Source organism: Equus quagga, chromosome 1, assembly GCF_021613505.1.
Source record: "Equus quagga isolate Etosha38 chromosome 1, UCLA_HA_Equagga_1.0, whole genome shotgun sequence".
NCBI classification, from domain to species: domain Eukaryota; kingdom Metazoa; phylum Chordata; class Mammalia; order Perissodactyla; family Equidae; genus Equus; species Equus quagga.
In genome coordinates this window covers 170,326,626-170,342,844 of record NC_060267.1, presented here as the reverse complement: position 1 = coordinate 170,342,844, position 16,219 = coordinate 170,326,626, and the positions used below count along the sequence as shown (strand labels likewise).

Sequence of the window (16,219 nt, the reverse complement as noted above, 5' to 3'; positions counted from 1 at the left end):
TCTTGAGTTAACAGAAAGTTCCCCATAGCCAAAAATTCTCCCATATTCTGTTTTATATTCCCACTCCCCTGTCCACTACTCTCAGAACCCACTCCCTAGCCTATCCTGGTTCTTTCTGGTTCAGATTGGCCCATCCTGCAGCACTTGTAACATGTAATCTGTCTCCTCCCTTAGCTGACCCAGTACTTCCCCATTTGGACCATGCTGAGATTTGACCTTGGTCTGGTGGCCACAAGGGAAGGTTGGTGTAGATCATGAGGAGGGCTACTAGCATTGTCAAGGCACTGCTTCACTTGAGGCTTCCATATAGTCTTGGGGGTGGGGGGACAGATGGGACATGCTATCCTCTAACGAGGGGACATGAGCCTTATTTTCAGGCCCATGAGTTCTTGGGAAACTTGGAGTTCAAGGTTCTCAACTGCATCCACCCAGATATTCTTTAGACTTGTACATTTTTCCTCTATGGTCCTGATTTTGACTTAGGAGACTTGCCTGGGATGCAGAGTCTCTTAAATTCTGCCACCCTTAAAATTGGGTCCTAGGCCTAGTCTTCAGTATGATCAGCTCTTTATCTACAAAAGATAAGGTTCTTTAAATGTTGCAAAAGAGGTAACACTTGCTTTAAACTGGTAATTAATTAGCCTGTCATTTTCTCTCTTTGGTATCTCAGTGACACTTAGTCACCCAGTTCCATAGTCCTTATAGTTACCATTCACCCTGCTCCTTCAAATGCTAGGCATTTTGTATAAGCTAAGTGTGTGTCCCCTTTTACCCACAGGTGAAATAGCAAATGGCTGCTATCCTATTTCAGAGACTATCAGTACTTCACCTACCACCAGTAATTGGGTCCTTCCTCATAGTAATCCATCCTTCAAATGATCCAACCCCAGAATCCCATCATTAAAGTCTTCTTTCTAGGACCATGCTTGGTACCAACTGTTTAGGTGACATTCCATAGAAGCCAAGCCTGAGTCAGATTTTTGTGCTAGTGATGCACTGAGGTTTATACTCTGAAGAGAAGCCTATAAGAAAATGAGGAAAATAGGATAAAGCAGGAAATACACTAACAGAAACATGGTTTCAGGAGAAGTCTTCTTTTAGCACGCTCTCACAAGGAACTTTGAAGAATAATTTGCACCTCAGAGGTTGTCCTACCCTGAGGCAAGGAGGTTGGGCTGTTTTACCCTATATCATTCCATGCTGGCCGTGGACCTCAGCCTGGAGGAAGGAAAGGATGTGCACAGGAGAGGCAAGGTAGAGCATGACCTCCCAGGACTCTCTATGCCAGGTGGAGCTATGAGACATTAGCTGTCAACACAGGAGTAAGTGGGAAGATTAATTAGCCTTTTCTGTTAGGATACGGGACCTGGACCTGGCATCAACAGCATCTGCTAAGGTATCTCACGTGCTAAAGACTTTACCAAGAAACATCATCTTATTCAGTGGTGTGCTAGAGCTACCTTGAATCAGCTTGCAAGAGAGTGATTGTGCACATCCCTTTGCAAATACAAGTTCAGTAACATCAATTGGTAGCTTGAAATTGGCCATGGAGGAAGTATTTATTTTCCAGAAATCTGCAAATGCAACATTTCAGGGCGCCATCCCCCAGAGCTGGTTAAAACTTTTCCCAGCATACCTCTGTATTTAATCCTTACAACAACCTTCTGAAGTTAGTATCACTATTTTATAAATGAGAAAACTGAGTATCAGAGTGATTAACATACTTGCTATCTCTCATGTAGCTAATAAGCTATAGAATTGGAAATAAAATTCAGTTTTGTCTGATTCCAGAACTTGAGCTTCTACTGTTACAGCACATTGCTTCTTTTTCGACATAGAAACTTCAGTCTGCTTTGAATCTTTTGAGAGAGTTGGCTAAATTTCTAGATGATCCTGAATGTACTTTGATCACCAACATCTTCTACTCCAAGTAATGACTTTATTAAAGATATTCCACGAGTAAATAGCAGCCCCAGGACACTTCACTCTATTATTTTGCCTTTGATTTAAACATTTGCTCGTTATCTGTTTTCCTAACTGCCCTTTTTGGAATGTTAAAGGCATCCAGTAAATATTTGTTAAATGAATAAACAATAACTTCAATATGAAATTAGGTTTTCCTGCAGGATTATTCAGTAACATGAAGGACATATTAGCATACCCTTCTCTATTTAAAATCATAGGTTAAAAATCCTCTCAAAGTGCTACAGTGTAACATGGGAAATACTCCATGTTGAATCAGAATTGATACATGTTTGAAAAGGTTGTAGCTTACTCTCAAGTAACTAAGGGGTTTTCACTGCGTTTTTAATCAAATATAAGTGCAACACAGACTACACAATTGCTCAGTTCCACCCTATGTTGAATTGCAGTATGAAGTAAATGGTTGAATGGTTAAACTGAAAATTACTTTAGTCTTCATATAGACTTGAAAATCTTTCCAACCTTTTTGACATGGAATTGATCACGTCTATTGTGTTTTTATTTGTATTTCTGCAGCAAGGAGAAGTCAGGCTGAAGTGTTTGAAAGCTCTACAGAGTTTATATACCAATAGAGAATTATTCCCCAAACTGGAGCTATTCACAAACCGATTCAAGGTAAGCATTAAGAATGCTTAGCTTATTTTATTTTTCACTTTAAAAATGCTAGTTATGGATAGTTTCACAAATGATATTAAGCCAAGTGTTTAGTTCATATTCTTTACTGCATATTCTTTAAACCCATATTAAATATATGAATGGATCTCTGCTTTACAAAAGTTATTACCAACATGAGTTCTTTATTGCCTTTAACAGAAGGTTCTCCTGCTTAAAAGATTTTATTTATATACAGCTTGTGATTATATTAATTTTGCAAGTTAAGATTTCTTTGTCTCAGTGTTAGAGAATGCCAATTGATGAGAAAGATTTTAGATTATGAATATTTATATTAATATCTCCTTTGTGTAAGTAAAGCTATGATGATACGATTTCAAGGGTAAAGCTTTTCATTTAATCTATTGTTAGTCTTGCATTTACTCGCCAAAGAACATTACTTTAGCTTTCTCCCAACTTATTTTCTGCTCCTGGTTGGTTTGATTTGTAACTTTTTTTCAGGATCGCATTGTATCAATGACACTTGATAAGGAATATGATGTTGCTGTGGAAGCTATTCGATTGGTTACTCTGATACTTCAGTAAGTATAATATTTGTTAATATTTTAATTTAATCTGTTGATATTTTAATGTCTTTTTCTCAGCATTATTGATATACTTCACATGTATAACCCTAATAAATATTCTCATCACTTTAGGTTCTGCTTTTACATTTTAAGGTTAGGTTTGAAATAAAATGTTTTGTTTTTCTCTCTGTTCGTTTTTTATTTTGACTATTGTGTTTCCACCAAATAAAAGTTCTTTTATGCAGTCCAGAAGAAATATCAGTTAAGAAACATACTTTTTGATTTAAGAAAAAGAGAGAGAGAAGGTTTCAAAGGGGATAGGTTTGTCAGATGGGCTTCCTTATAATTGTATAAAAGTAGGAGAAAGGAAATAAGGCATTTAAATTGTGTCAATATGATAGAGGTTTTTAAATAGTGATAGTAAGTTTTATCTGTAGAGCTTTGACTAAAAACTAGGAAGAATCTGTGTGAGAGAATGTAGATCTTAGCAAAGTCATTACAAATCCTCCCATCCCTACTTTGTGATGTCACATCCATCATGTACCAGATATCATCTTTGCCAGGGTCTTTTATGGTTTTGATGTCTTTTTACCTCTTTTTGCTCTGGTACTTTACTCTTTCTTATTATGGCTTTATAATATAGTATATGTTACATGTTATACATATGGCCTTCTCTTATTGGATGATTCCTTTTTCTTTACCTTTCTTTTTAAAATCCACTTAGCTCCTTGTGGATTTTTTTTCTTCTATATGAATTTTTAAAGTACATTTGTCTATTTCCTCAAAAACTTTGGCTGGGATTTTAAATATTAGAACTGCATTTAATTTTATGATAAAATTTAGGAGAGAATGGAATTCTTTACAGTTATATATTATTTATGCATGAAAATGATGCATTTCTTTATTAAAATCTCATTGGGTCTTTTATGTAAGGTTTAAATTTTTTCACAGAGGTGTTTACATTATTTATTAGGTTAATTCTTAATTACTTTATGGTTTTGTTGTCATGTGATTTGTATTTAGCATTTTTGTTGCTGAGGAAGAGAAACCTTTAATTTTTATGTTGGTCTTATATGTGCAACCTATTAGAACTCTTATGCATTCTGATGTTTTGTTGATTCTCTGGGTTTACTATGTAGCTTATATCGTCTGCAAACAATTTCAGTGTTGTCTCCTCTGTTCCTAACCTTAAAACTTTTGTTTCATTCTCTTGTCTAATTATGTTAACCAGTACTTTTAGCGCTATAAAAGTATCAATGATGGCACATTGTTTTTGTTTTTGTCTTTAGAAGGCATCTAAAGTTCTCTGTTTCTGTGATTTCTGAAATAGGTGTTTTTTTCTTTGATGAGGAAGATTGGCCCTGAGCTGATATCTGTTGCCAATCTTCCTCTTTTTGCTTGAAGATTGTCCCTGATCTAATGTCTGTGCCAGTCTTCCTCTGTTTTTTATGTGGGACACTCTCACAGCATGGCTTGATGAGTGGTGTGTAGGTCCACACCCGGGAGCCAAACCTGCAAACTCTGGGCAGCCAAAGTGCAGTGTGCAAACTTATATGCCACTGGGCCAGCCCCTGAGATAGGTTTTTGATACGTGATAAAAAGTTCCTTTGTTCTGAGTTTTCTGGGATTTTCTTTTCGTACATTGATGAGCCTGAATCAAATTGATAGATTTGTCTAATGTCAAACCACCCTTGCATTTCTAGAATAAATCCTATTTGAACATGATATATTTGGTTTTACTTTATTTTACTTAAATGCAATGTTATTTTTACTATCTTATTTAGGATTTTCACATGTGTGTTCATGTATAAATTTGACATTTTTTTCTTGTCTATTATCCAACGTTGAAATCAAAGTTATAGTCTCTTTATGAAATACCTTCTATAGTTTCTCACCTTTTTTCTTTACTGAGACAAATATTCTGTGACAGAGATTAGTTCTTCCTTGAAATCTTGGGAGAATTCTCTTGTTAAAACCGTATCAATTTTGAATTTCTCTTGAGGAAAAGGTCTTTACTATTTCTGCTTCCTTCGTGGTTATCTATCTAAATTAGCTTTTGTTTCTTATTGTGCTAATTTCGGCTTTTTGTAAATTTTTTTAGTATAGCAATTTCATCACAGTTTTCGAATTTATTATTTTATAGTGCATATTTTTATTACTTCAACATCTCAGCTGTTTCTTTTGTTAATTCCTATTTTTCATCTTCTATTTTATTTGTAAAAAAAAATTGTTTTTCTTGATCAGTCATGCTAGAAGTTTGTCCTTATTATTTTCAGAGAACGAGCTTGTTTTGGTTCCTTTTTTTGATGCTTTTTAATAGTCATATTTAAAGTAATAAAAATACCTTTAAGTACTACTTATTTTATTGGTCTCCTGAAAATTTGGACAGATAGTATTTTCATAAACAGTGATAAATATTTTTATTATGTTAATGATTTTCAGTTTAATTATAGGTTGTTCAATGGTATGTTTTTGTTCTCCCCAATTATATCAGGTTCTTTTAAACCATCCTTTCTATTTTATTGTATTATTTGAGAAGGTGTTCTGAGTGGTTGGGTCAATTTTCTAAATTTTCTAAGTATATGTAAAAACAAATGTAACTATGTTGTGTATATAGTTATGTGTTTAGATTCATTGTTTTGAGTTTATTTACTGTGTCATTCAAAATATCTATACCATTGCTTATTTTTTATCTACTTAAGAGGGATGTGTTAAAGTCTCCAAATACTGTTGTTGGTGTATCTTTCCTTATAAGTTGTTGCTTGGTATACTTCAGAGTATATAGATTGATAGATGTATTCCTGATGTCTTCATGAACACTTCTGATAGTGTTCATTTTATCCTTACATACCATTCTTTCTTGTTGTTTATGAAGAGATTTTTCCTTTTCAAATCTATTTTAAAATATTAGGCCCCTAGTTACATTTTTCTTGTAAATTTCACAAGCTTATTAATATGTTTCCCTTGAACAAAAAAGTACCCTGACATTCTCCCCACCCACCTGTTTCATTGGAATCATCTAGAGTTTAAGATCTGTGTTGTTAAGTATATACTTTTTTTTCTTGGTTCCTTTTTTTATTTAGTTTCAGTGCTTGCTCATTTAGATAGGAGTAAACTTTCCTTTGATATTTCCCTTATTTCCAGGGAAGACTAATTATCTCATAGACTCTCATAGAATCCATAGATTATCTTTTCCTGCTAGGAGAGTTTTCAAACTATCTGAGACCTTGTTTGGCAAAAATCCTATTTTCGTCATGAATTTAGAAGGTGGTTTGGCTGGTTTCAAAACTCTGTTCTTAAGGTTCTTTTCTGCATTTTGATTGGAGGAAATAAGAGCAGATCATGTCTTATTTAAGTGGTACAGTTATGGCCCTCCAGCTGTGTCAGATATCCTAATTCATTAGATACATTCATCCTCTCTGGATTTCTCAGAGAGCTCATCCCACTCTAGGTATTTGTGACTACACCTCCCAGAGTGGACAGTGCCTCCTCTGGCTATTTACTTTATGACGCAGCCCCTAGCTTTCAGGTTTCCTCTGTTGGAGTTGTTTGCCCTATGGGTAGTCTTGATGGGCAAAGTCCACTATTCAGGCTAGCTCCCTTTAAATATCCCATATTTGGCCTATAGGAAACAGACCATTTATGAACGAAGAAAGCATGGCTTACTCCCCTTATAGCCCTCTCTCAATCTACTACCATAGGTTGCTCTAGTCAGCTTTTCACATTAAGACTTTTTTAAGCCCTGCACCAAGAACCATTTCCTAAACCTCTTCATAATTGTAAGGAATGTTTATAAAGTTTTCATAGTGATTCTCTGAAACTTTGTGCTCCAGTTTGGCTTGGGGAGATGGTTTCAGAGTACCACAGTACTCTGACGTATTTCTTTTCTTTTTTTTTTTTCTTTTTTGCTGAAGAAGGTTTGCCCTGAGCTAACATCTCTTGCCAGTCTTCCCCTATTTTGTGTGTGGTCTGCAGCCACAGCATGACCACTCACAGATGAGTGGTATAGGCCTGCACCTGGGAACTGAACCCAGGCTGCTGAAGTGGACTGTACTGAACTTAACCAATAGGTAATTGGGGCTGACCCTCTGAATCTTTCTTTTGAAAGAAACCCTTTCTACCCATTGTATTGCTCAGTCTCCTAATTTCTGTTTACTTACTATTTTGGTGAGTAATGAGCTAAGGATCACAAAACTAGCTTTCCAGTTTCTTATAGCATTTGCATGAAATGATCTGGCCTTACTTTTCTTGGCTTGTGGGATCTCTACCAAAGCTTCCTGAAACAACAGATAAAGTCATATTTAACATCCTGTTACACTTCCTTTAAATCCTTTTTCTATCCATCTGGTAGTTCTCCTTTTGGTGTAGATTATTTACCTTTTACTTATGAGATGTCTTGTTAAATTTTTTTTCCTATAAGTTTAACTTTCTATTGAGGTTGTCAGCTAATTGAGCTAATGATATATAATTGGGTAAAGGGGTTAAAACTTAGGCGTTAGCCTTGTGCCCCTCCTCATAATTTTGGGGTATAAGTTGAGCATGAGCAGAGACATTTGTTCTTCAGGACAGAAAGCCTCTGTTTATTATAATTTGTAACTTTTCCCTGGCAGTCTTAAAAACTGTCTCCTTCATTTGTAATCTCATAACCCTCAGTATATGGAAGGGATATAGAGGGAGAGTTAGTTCATGAGCTAGCCAATTTGCCTATACCTATTGTTAATTTCCTGGTGCCTATTGGTTCCAGCACAACGCTGTTGTTAACCACTCACACTACCGCTGGCTACTGTTTTTGCTTCACAGAATTAGAACAGACATTGTTGAGAGGGAAAAGAAGTAATAGTTTAAAAAAATGCTTCTAGCCTATCTTCCATCTTTGATATCCAGCTCTTTTTCATTCACTGTGTTTCTCCCTTATACTGTGACGCAACCGCCTTCTGCAGCTGCAAACGTCACTCTAATTTTATGTTTATTTGACAGGTCCCTCAACCTCCTCCTAGCTTCTGAGGCATCTCCAGGATTGAAATTCTAGGGATTGAGTATATACCCCTACATCTTGTCAAGAACCTTTACAGCACAAGAATTCTATACTTCATTTAGTCATCATTAATCTATAATCATATCAGACATTTTTAAGCACGTTAATAGTCAGGAAATAGACTTCCCTTTTTTGGGAAAAAAAACTGCTTAAAGACACATTCCAACAAACTAAGAAAAGGCTCAAACTTTAATGCATGAATGGAAAGGTGGAAAAATTGTATTTAGTAAAGGAATAGTTGTGACTACTGAATCCATTTTATATAGAAAGAACGCTAAATAGTATTGTAAATGTAGTGATAAAATATAACTTAAAATAGACAATTCTAGAAAGAAGTTACATAGCATAATAATAATTTAACTGTCTGAAACAGGGACTAATATATTCCCAGTGCCTATCAACCACAATCTTACGCACATTTAAAGAACTTGAAATAATTTGAGCTATTATCTCAAGGTATTAATAGTCATTGTCTATGGGTGTATGTGGGAAAGATTGTGGACATTTTATTTTCTTGTTTTATTTGTATTTGCAGAGTTTTTTATAAGGGTTAGATGTCTCATAATTAAAGAGAAATATTACTTTCAAAGTAAGATTAAAAGGAGATGAAAATAAAGTCAATATGCCTTGAGCTTTTGTAATGAACTTTACAAAATATAAATAAAGGTAGAACTGAAAGTACTTGTTTTGGCTCAGATGTTACTTTCTGAATTTTTCAGTGGAAGTGAAGAAGCTCTTTCCAATGAAGACTGTGAAAATGTTTACCACTTGGTGTACTCAGCACATCGCCCTGTTGCTGTGGCAGCTGGAGAATTCCTTCACAAAAAGTGAGTGAATTATCTTTAAAACTAGGTTCCACTTCTGTGTTTTGTTTTGTTGTTTAAGCGTTAGTAGAAGAGAGTAATAGTGACTGAAAGCAGTGCTAGAAGTGGCCATTTCAAATTCTGTGGGCTGTAATATCCTCACAGCCTATGTGCACGTCATGAATCACAGCCCTGAGAATGATGTCCCCTGTGACATATCCTTTTCCCTGAAATCTAAAAGGATGGTTCTCAGCTAGGAGTGTGAGTGGAGATTGGGAGAGTGCATGAAGTTTATATAAGTTTCTCAAGATAAATTTGTAATCTAAAATCACCTTCAAAATGCCTTCCAACTTTTCATGTTCTTTTTCATTCTTTCTGTTGAGATGAAGATTATTTTAGTTGGTAATCCATAGTGATTCTGAAAATTATGTATACAGTTGTAGTTTAAATAAAGCAAAACTTCATCTGTTTTTTCAGACAAAGCATAGAGCTATTGAGAGTTTATGAATGTAATTAAACATACTTATGAAATATATTTTTGATCATGGTCTACTGTATATGTCCTATAATTTATTAGTAGATTAATTCTTTAATTAATTTATTTAATTAATTGGATTAGTAGGTTTAATTCTTAAAATGTAAACATATTCTTGTGTGTGATACCTTTTGCTTTGTTTTCAGTTTTTTGTTCATAGATTTAATTTAGTGACTTTGATCATTGGTGAGTGAACCCAGAAGTCCAGTACATGTAGTAATTTGTGATTATGCTATGCACAGATATAAATCATGCACTGGGCAACTGTTGTGCATGGATGATTAGCTTTAATAATGAGAAGGCCTGGCCCTTCATCCAACATCTGCATCAACAAACTGTTCTCTACTCAGTGGTACCTCTCAAAGTGGGAAAAGTTGTTTCTATGTAAAAATCTTTAAGAAGGAAGCTGGCTACTAGTGCATGCTGATAATGAAAGTGAGGCAGAAAGCCAAGATTTTCAAGCGTGACTTTTAAAATAATACATGGAATTTGCCAGTGACTCGGGCATCTATGGCTAATAGAATAGTGTTATTTCCATGTTTATCTTGAGGTGTCATAAATATCAAGAGTGTACTCTAGTCTTAACTTCCCTTACTTTTCCAGGACTATTATATTCTAATTAGTCTCTGTTCTCTACTTAACTTTTCAAAAAGCATTGTGTTTTTAGAAAGAATTGATTGCTTCCATAGTTTCAAAGAAAAAATAGACTAAAAAAGGTTGGTTCTCTACAGAATAGAGGCCATAAACTGGTAGCATTTGAGTCAGAAAGAGTCCTTGAATATATTTGATTTTATCCATATTGTATTTTTCTAAGTTTGAAATACTTGCCAATTCTTCTCTCTCTCTCTCTTTTTTTTTTTTTTTTTTTTTTTTTTTTTGTATGTTTTAAATGCTTACCTATTTTTCTCTCTCTCTTTTTTTTTTTTTTTTTTTTTTTTTTTTGAGGAAGATTGACCCTGAGCTAACGTCTGTTGCCAATCTTCCTCTTTTTGCTTGAGGAAGATTGTCACTGAGCTAACGTCTGTGCACATCTTCTCTGTTTTGTATTTGGGATGCCACCACAGCATGGCTTGATGAGCAGTGTGTAGGTCTACGCCCAGGATCCGAACCCGCACACCCCAGGCCACCAAAGTGGAGTGCATGAACTTGATCAATATGCCACTGGGCTATCCCCCCAAAATTTTTAAATTGTAATATTTTACATAAAAATCCACAAGTATAAGCCTCCATTATTTCTTATTTCTTTGTGAAAATGAAACCAATTCCTATACAAATGAAAGCTTCACTCAGTGAATTTGTTTTATGCCCCTGCCCTGGAGATATTCACAGTTTCAGAACTTTTGATTCTTAGTGGTATCTTTGAGCATTCCCCACCACTTAATATTGTGATCTTTTAAAATCTTAACAAGCTGTAGAGTAGCCCCAAGAATTCCATGATTAAGTTTTAAAAAAAAATGCATGTGTGTGCATACGTACATAGTCTGTTTTGTAGTCTAGTTTATGAGCTATACACAAGCTTAACCAAGCATCCAAAAAGTAGTAAAACATGTCTGAAATGAATATTTTAATGTTAGAAAAATTAAGCTAATTCCTTAGTACCTTATATTTATATTATATATAGTGAATGCAATTATCCAAATGTGTACATTTCAGTTATAAAGTAGCCGCATATTTTCCATTTGTTCCCCCCTCCAAAAGCCACCCGAATAAACACAGCTTTCTCTTAAACCAATCTGATAGCTATGCAGATGTAACTTTAAGATAATACTCTAGTCTTCTCCCTATGCCATATACTTTCCCTCACCCCCCCAAAAAAAATTTAACTTGTCTGTACTCATTTTCTGCTTGAGTTTGGTTTATTTTTATGTCGCATGAAATTATTCCTATTTTATTGTTATTTGGCCTCTTATCAGAGAATCCTACTGTGGCTTCTGTTTCTAAACTAGCACACTCTATATCCCCATCCCTAGTTGCTTGTTTTTCCTTATAACTCCTGAGAGAGTAATATTTATGTACTGTTTTTATCTTCATCTACTAGAGTGAGGGCTCAGTGAGAATAGAGATTTTCGTCTTTGTTTACTGTTACATCCCTTTTACCTGGAGCAATACTTGGGAATCAGACACCTTTAGCAGTCCTTAAATTTTGTTAGAATAAATCTTCTTGGCAAAGTAAAACTTTCAAGTCGTTTCTTTGCCATATTTTAGAAATTTTGTCACTAAGTGGTATTCTTGTAAACTTTATGTAATTTTACTCAATGTTCCTGGATTAGTAAGTACTATTTCTAGGTAATAGGCTAATATGCAGAAAAGTTGCAAGTATTGATTAAAAGTACATATTTCTATAATTTTTGATGAAACATTTGGTTCAATGCTATAATTATGTGACTATAAAGTCAATATTAAAGAAAATAGAACTCGGGGTCCGGCCCGGTGGCGCAGCGGTTAAGTTCACATGTTCCGCTTCAGTGGCCCGGGATTCACCAGTTTGGATCCTGGGTGCAGATATGGCACCGCTTGGCATGCCATGCTGTAGTAGGCGTCCCACATATAAAGTAGAGGAAGATGGGCATGGATGTTAGCTCAGGGCCGGACTTCCTCAGCTAAAAGAGGAGGATTGGCAGGAGTTAACTGAGGGCTAATCTTCCTCAAAAAAAAAAAAAGAAAAGAAAATAGAACTCTAAAATTATATGCTCTAGTATCTATCACATAGGATAAAAAGTATATTTTTCATAAATATTTGAACATTGATTAGTCATCAATTAAAGAAGTTTTCTTTTCCACTTTATATATGGTTGAACTATATGAAACTGTTCAGATATAACTATTTTTTTGACCTATAAAAACATCTGTTACATACTTCTATTGAAAAAACTCAGTAAGCTGCTCTCTGATATTGTTTCTTTTTTTTTTTTTAAACACTGAAATAATTTGTGTAGTGAAGGAAAAGACTACAATTCATATCCATGTAAGTTTGTAATGCTCTTGTTTTGTTACTTGTCTCCAGGCTGTTTAGCAGACATGACCCACAAGCAGAAGAAGCATTAGCAAAGAGGAGGGGAAGGAACAGTCCAAATGGGAACCTCATTAGGATGCTGGTTCTTTTCTTTCTTGAAAGTGAGGTAAATTTTTAACATAACTCTTTATTTTGTTTTTTGTATTAGATTATACGTTAAATAAAATCGTCATTTAATTCATTGTAATTAGGTGATATTTTTCAATCAAATGAAAACAAGCCAGTTCCTTACAAAACTGCCTTCATGGATTGCCTGCTTATGGAATCAGTATGCCTTTCGTGGGAGTATATATGCAGATGTGGATCAACACTGAATATAGACTAGCAATTTAAAAAATGTTACAGTATTGCAATACTGCATACTTTTTTTGTTGTTGCTTTTTATTTTTCTTGAATTTTGCCCATAGCTTTTAAATTATATTATTTAAACAGTTTGTGAAAAGTTGTCAAGCTGTTAAAACAATTAGTTCTCTCTTGTTTGAAAATTATGTAAGGAGGAAAAAATATATATAAATTTAAATGCTTTAATTAATAGTTGTACAAACTTCATAGCAGTAATTCCATGTGACATTTCCATGTCAGTTATCACTTAAACAATTTTGTAATTAACATTTATAATATATTCTCTCTCAGAATCTGTTTACGCAAGTGAACTTTGGTTTGCCCACTAAAATGCTCTTTGATATTAGAACTGTATTTCCTACTACTGGTATGACATTGGAGGAATGGTAAACTAATCCTGAAGAGCCCCTGCATGGAAAAGCTGCTTGGCTTAGAAATGAGTGGGAACAGAGTTGCAAAGAAAGTGGAGAAAATCTAGAGATTTAAGACTGTCAGTTTTACTTGGGAAAAAATATTTTTTGTTTGTGTTGAAGTTCTGGGAAGAAAAGAAACTTAAAAGAGTCTGTAACTACTCAAAGTTGAAAGTGCTGGAGAAACTGTAGGAATGAGACCTAAAGAGACAAACATGCAGTCTGTATGAAAATTAAAATCAGAAAGAAGTAAGAACTGAGTCAGTGGAATGAGTGGGGTTAGGGCAAAGTGGAACAGAAAAGTGGTGAAGGAGTTGCCCATATTTTTTAAGTGAATTGGCAATGAATAGAGAAGGAATAAAGTCAGAAACAAAACAAGCTGGAGAGTTGCATTTGAGTAAAGGATGTCTTTAAGAACAGTATTTTAAATATGTATACAAATTAAATGGGGATCTTGTTTAAAATGCCAGTTCTGATTCAGTAGCTCTGAGGTGGGGCCTGAGATGCTGCATTTTTCACAAGCTCTTTAGTGATGTTTATGCTTCTGGTCCAGGGACCACACTTTGCCTAGTGAGGTTTTAAATCATTATTTTCTTAACAAAGAAAGTGTGGATATATTATGGAGTAAAATATAAAATGCTTGTGAACGTTTAAGATAAAACACTAAATACTCAAATAAATATCACTCTTGGAATAGACCACTTCAAATTATACTCTTAGCTCCTTTAGGTTTTAAAGGAATGGGATTAAAAAGTATTATGCAACAATCAAGTACTATATGAAAATTTGACTTTAATAGCAACAACAATTCAGAAGTTGATAGGGATGAGAGACGCAAGTATTCTGAACTGCTGAAAAGTTTAGGGAATATGATGGTCTAGGCTGGTTGAACTTGATCATTAAGTGAAGGAAAACATTTTCGATCGCTGAAAACCCAAGGACTGACTGTTCTTTTTTGATAGAGTAAAAGGCACAAGTACTTAATTTTACCCAATTTCATCTTTTATTTAAAGCAGTAATTTGAAGTAATACACATTTGTGTTGCTGGGCTGTTTTCACATGGTATTACAGTAGTGCCCCCCATCCATGGTTTCACTTTTCTCAGTTACAGTTACCTGCAGTCAACCACAGTCCAGTAATACTAAATGGAAAATTTCAGAAATAAACAATTCATAGGTTTTTAATTTTGCAGTATTCTGATTAGCTTTATGAAATCTTGTGCCATCCCACCCAGGAGTTGAATCATCCCTTTGTCCTGTGTATCCATGCTGTATACCCTGCTTGCCCCTTAGTCACTTAGTAGCCATCTGGGTTATCAGATCAACTGTCTCTATATTGCAGTTCTTGTGTCAAGTAACTCTTATTTTACTTAATAATGGCCCCAAAGCACAAGAGTAGAGATGCTTGCAATTCAGATAAGCTGAAGAGAAGCTGTAAAGTGCTTCTTTTAAGTGAAAAGGGAAAAATTCACCACTTAATAAGGAAAGAAAAAAATCATATGCTGAGGTTGCTAAGATCTACAGTAACTTTTATTATAGTATAGTGTTATAGTTGTTCTATTTTATTATTAGTTATTGTTGTTAATCTCTTACTATGCCTAATTTATAAATTAAACTTTATTAGAGGTATATATGTATAGGAAAAAGCAGTATACATAGGATTCAGTAGTATCCGCAGTTTCAAGCATCCACTGGGGTCTTAGAGTGCATCCCCTGAGGATAAGGGGGGACTACTGTACTGTATTCCTTTGTTTGCTGCTGTTTACTAAAGTGTTACAAGACCATTAAAATATATTTCCTGGTTCTCTGTAGCATTCTTGTCAGCTGCAAAAGCAACTGCAAATCATGTTTAAAGATTTCTCGTTGATTCATGATCATAATATTGGCCTTTATGGTCTCTTGTGTTTCACAAGAAACATTCTTTGCTAAAATCTCTCTTCTCATCCTGTTACATTAATGTACACCCAGAGCTGAATGCTTATTAAAGCCATATTCTTATATTATGGTGGAATTCTAATTGTGTCTTGTTCTGAATTCCTCCTTGTTTTACTGTAACACATTAATTAGTAATATTTTAGTAATAGACTCATAAAAAGTTGAATTGAAAGAGACTTTAGAAATCATAAAGTAGAGTGAGTCCATCTTATAGATGAATTACCCACCAATTAACTAGGATCAACGGAACTGATTATCATACTTTCTTTGTTGTACTAGGATGTTAAATAGTTAACATTTTAGTAATAGAATTCTAAAGTGTTGACTTGAAAGAGGTTTACAGTCCATGGAGTAGTCCCCCTCTTTTATATATGAATTACAGGTGAAATAATGGAGATTAAATTAAGAGATCTGCCTAAACTAATTGTTAATTTTCTTTTCTTTTTGTACCAGAAAGTGACATTTTTAAGCCATCACAACCTTTATAGCAGTCATTGATTTCAGGTGACAAAATACCTAGTATATTTTAGATGCATCCCAAATGGTAGGATTAATGGTACTTGAATGCAGTGAGTCCAGATTTCCGTAAAGGTAGTGTGACCATAGAATTTACTGTACAAACTGTGATGCTTTTCAAAGTGACAAGAATGCTCTTAATAGTTCCTCCAAAGCAATAAGCATAACCCAGAACATTTCTGGACAATCTAGAGGTATGGCCACCCTCCTTCCAGGCATATGGAATGATGAGGCTAGATATGACAGTCAGTCATTTAGGACAGAAAATTAACACACATATTATTGATATATCCAGGAAATCTCAGGAATCTCATTCATTGTGCATGAATGATAACTTTGTTTGTTTTTATATGTTCTTCAAGATTCGCCAATGACTGGCTCTATTTCAGCAGAGAATAAAACCCAATATACAAGTATTTAGAAATTTTAGACTAACTTGGGTTGATAGCAATCATGCACCACATAATGGT

At 34.6% G+C, this 16,219-nt stretch overlaps 1 protein-coding gene across 2 annotated transcripts in view; it reads left to right on the top strand.

Annotated features, from left to right (window-relative positions):
• The window catches only part of STAG1 (stromal antigen 1), a 366,619-nt gene that overhangs the window by 251,889 nt on the left and 98,511 nt on the right, over window positions 1-16,219 (top strand). For both annotated transcript variants that reach the window (XM_046647396.1, XM_046647405.1), the window contains 4 exons: window positions 2,500-2,598; window positions 3,097-3,176; window positions 8,916-9,023; window positions 12,539-12,653. In XM_046647396.1, coding sequence (XP_046503352.1) covers window positions 2,500-2,598; window positions 3,097-3,176; window positions 8,916-9,023; window positions 12,539-12,653 — 402 coding nt within the window. The remainder of the gene's footprint in view (window positions 1-2,499; window positions 2,599-3,096; window positions 3,177-8,915; window positions 9,024-12,538; window positions 12,654-16,219) is intronic.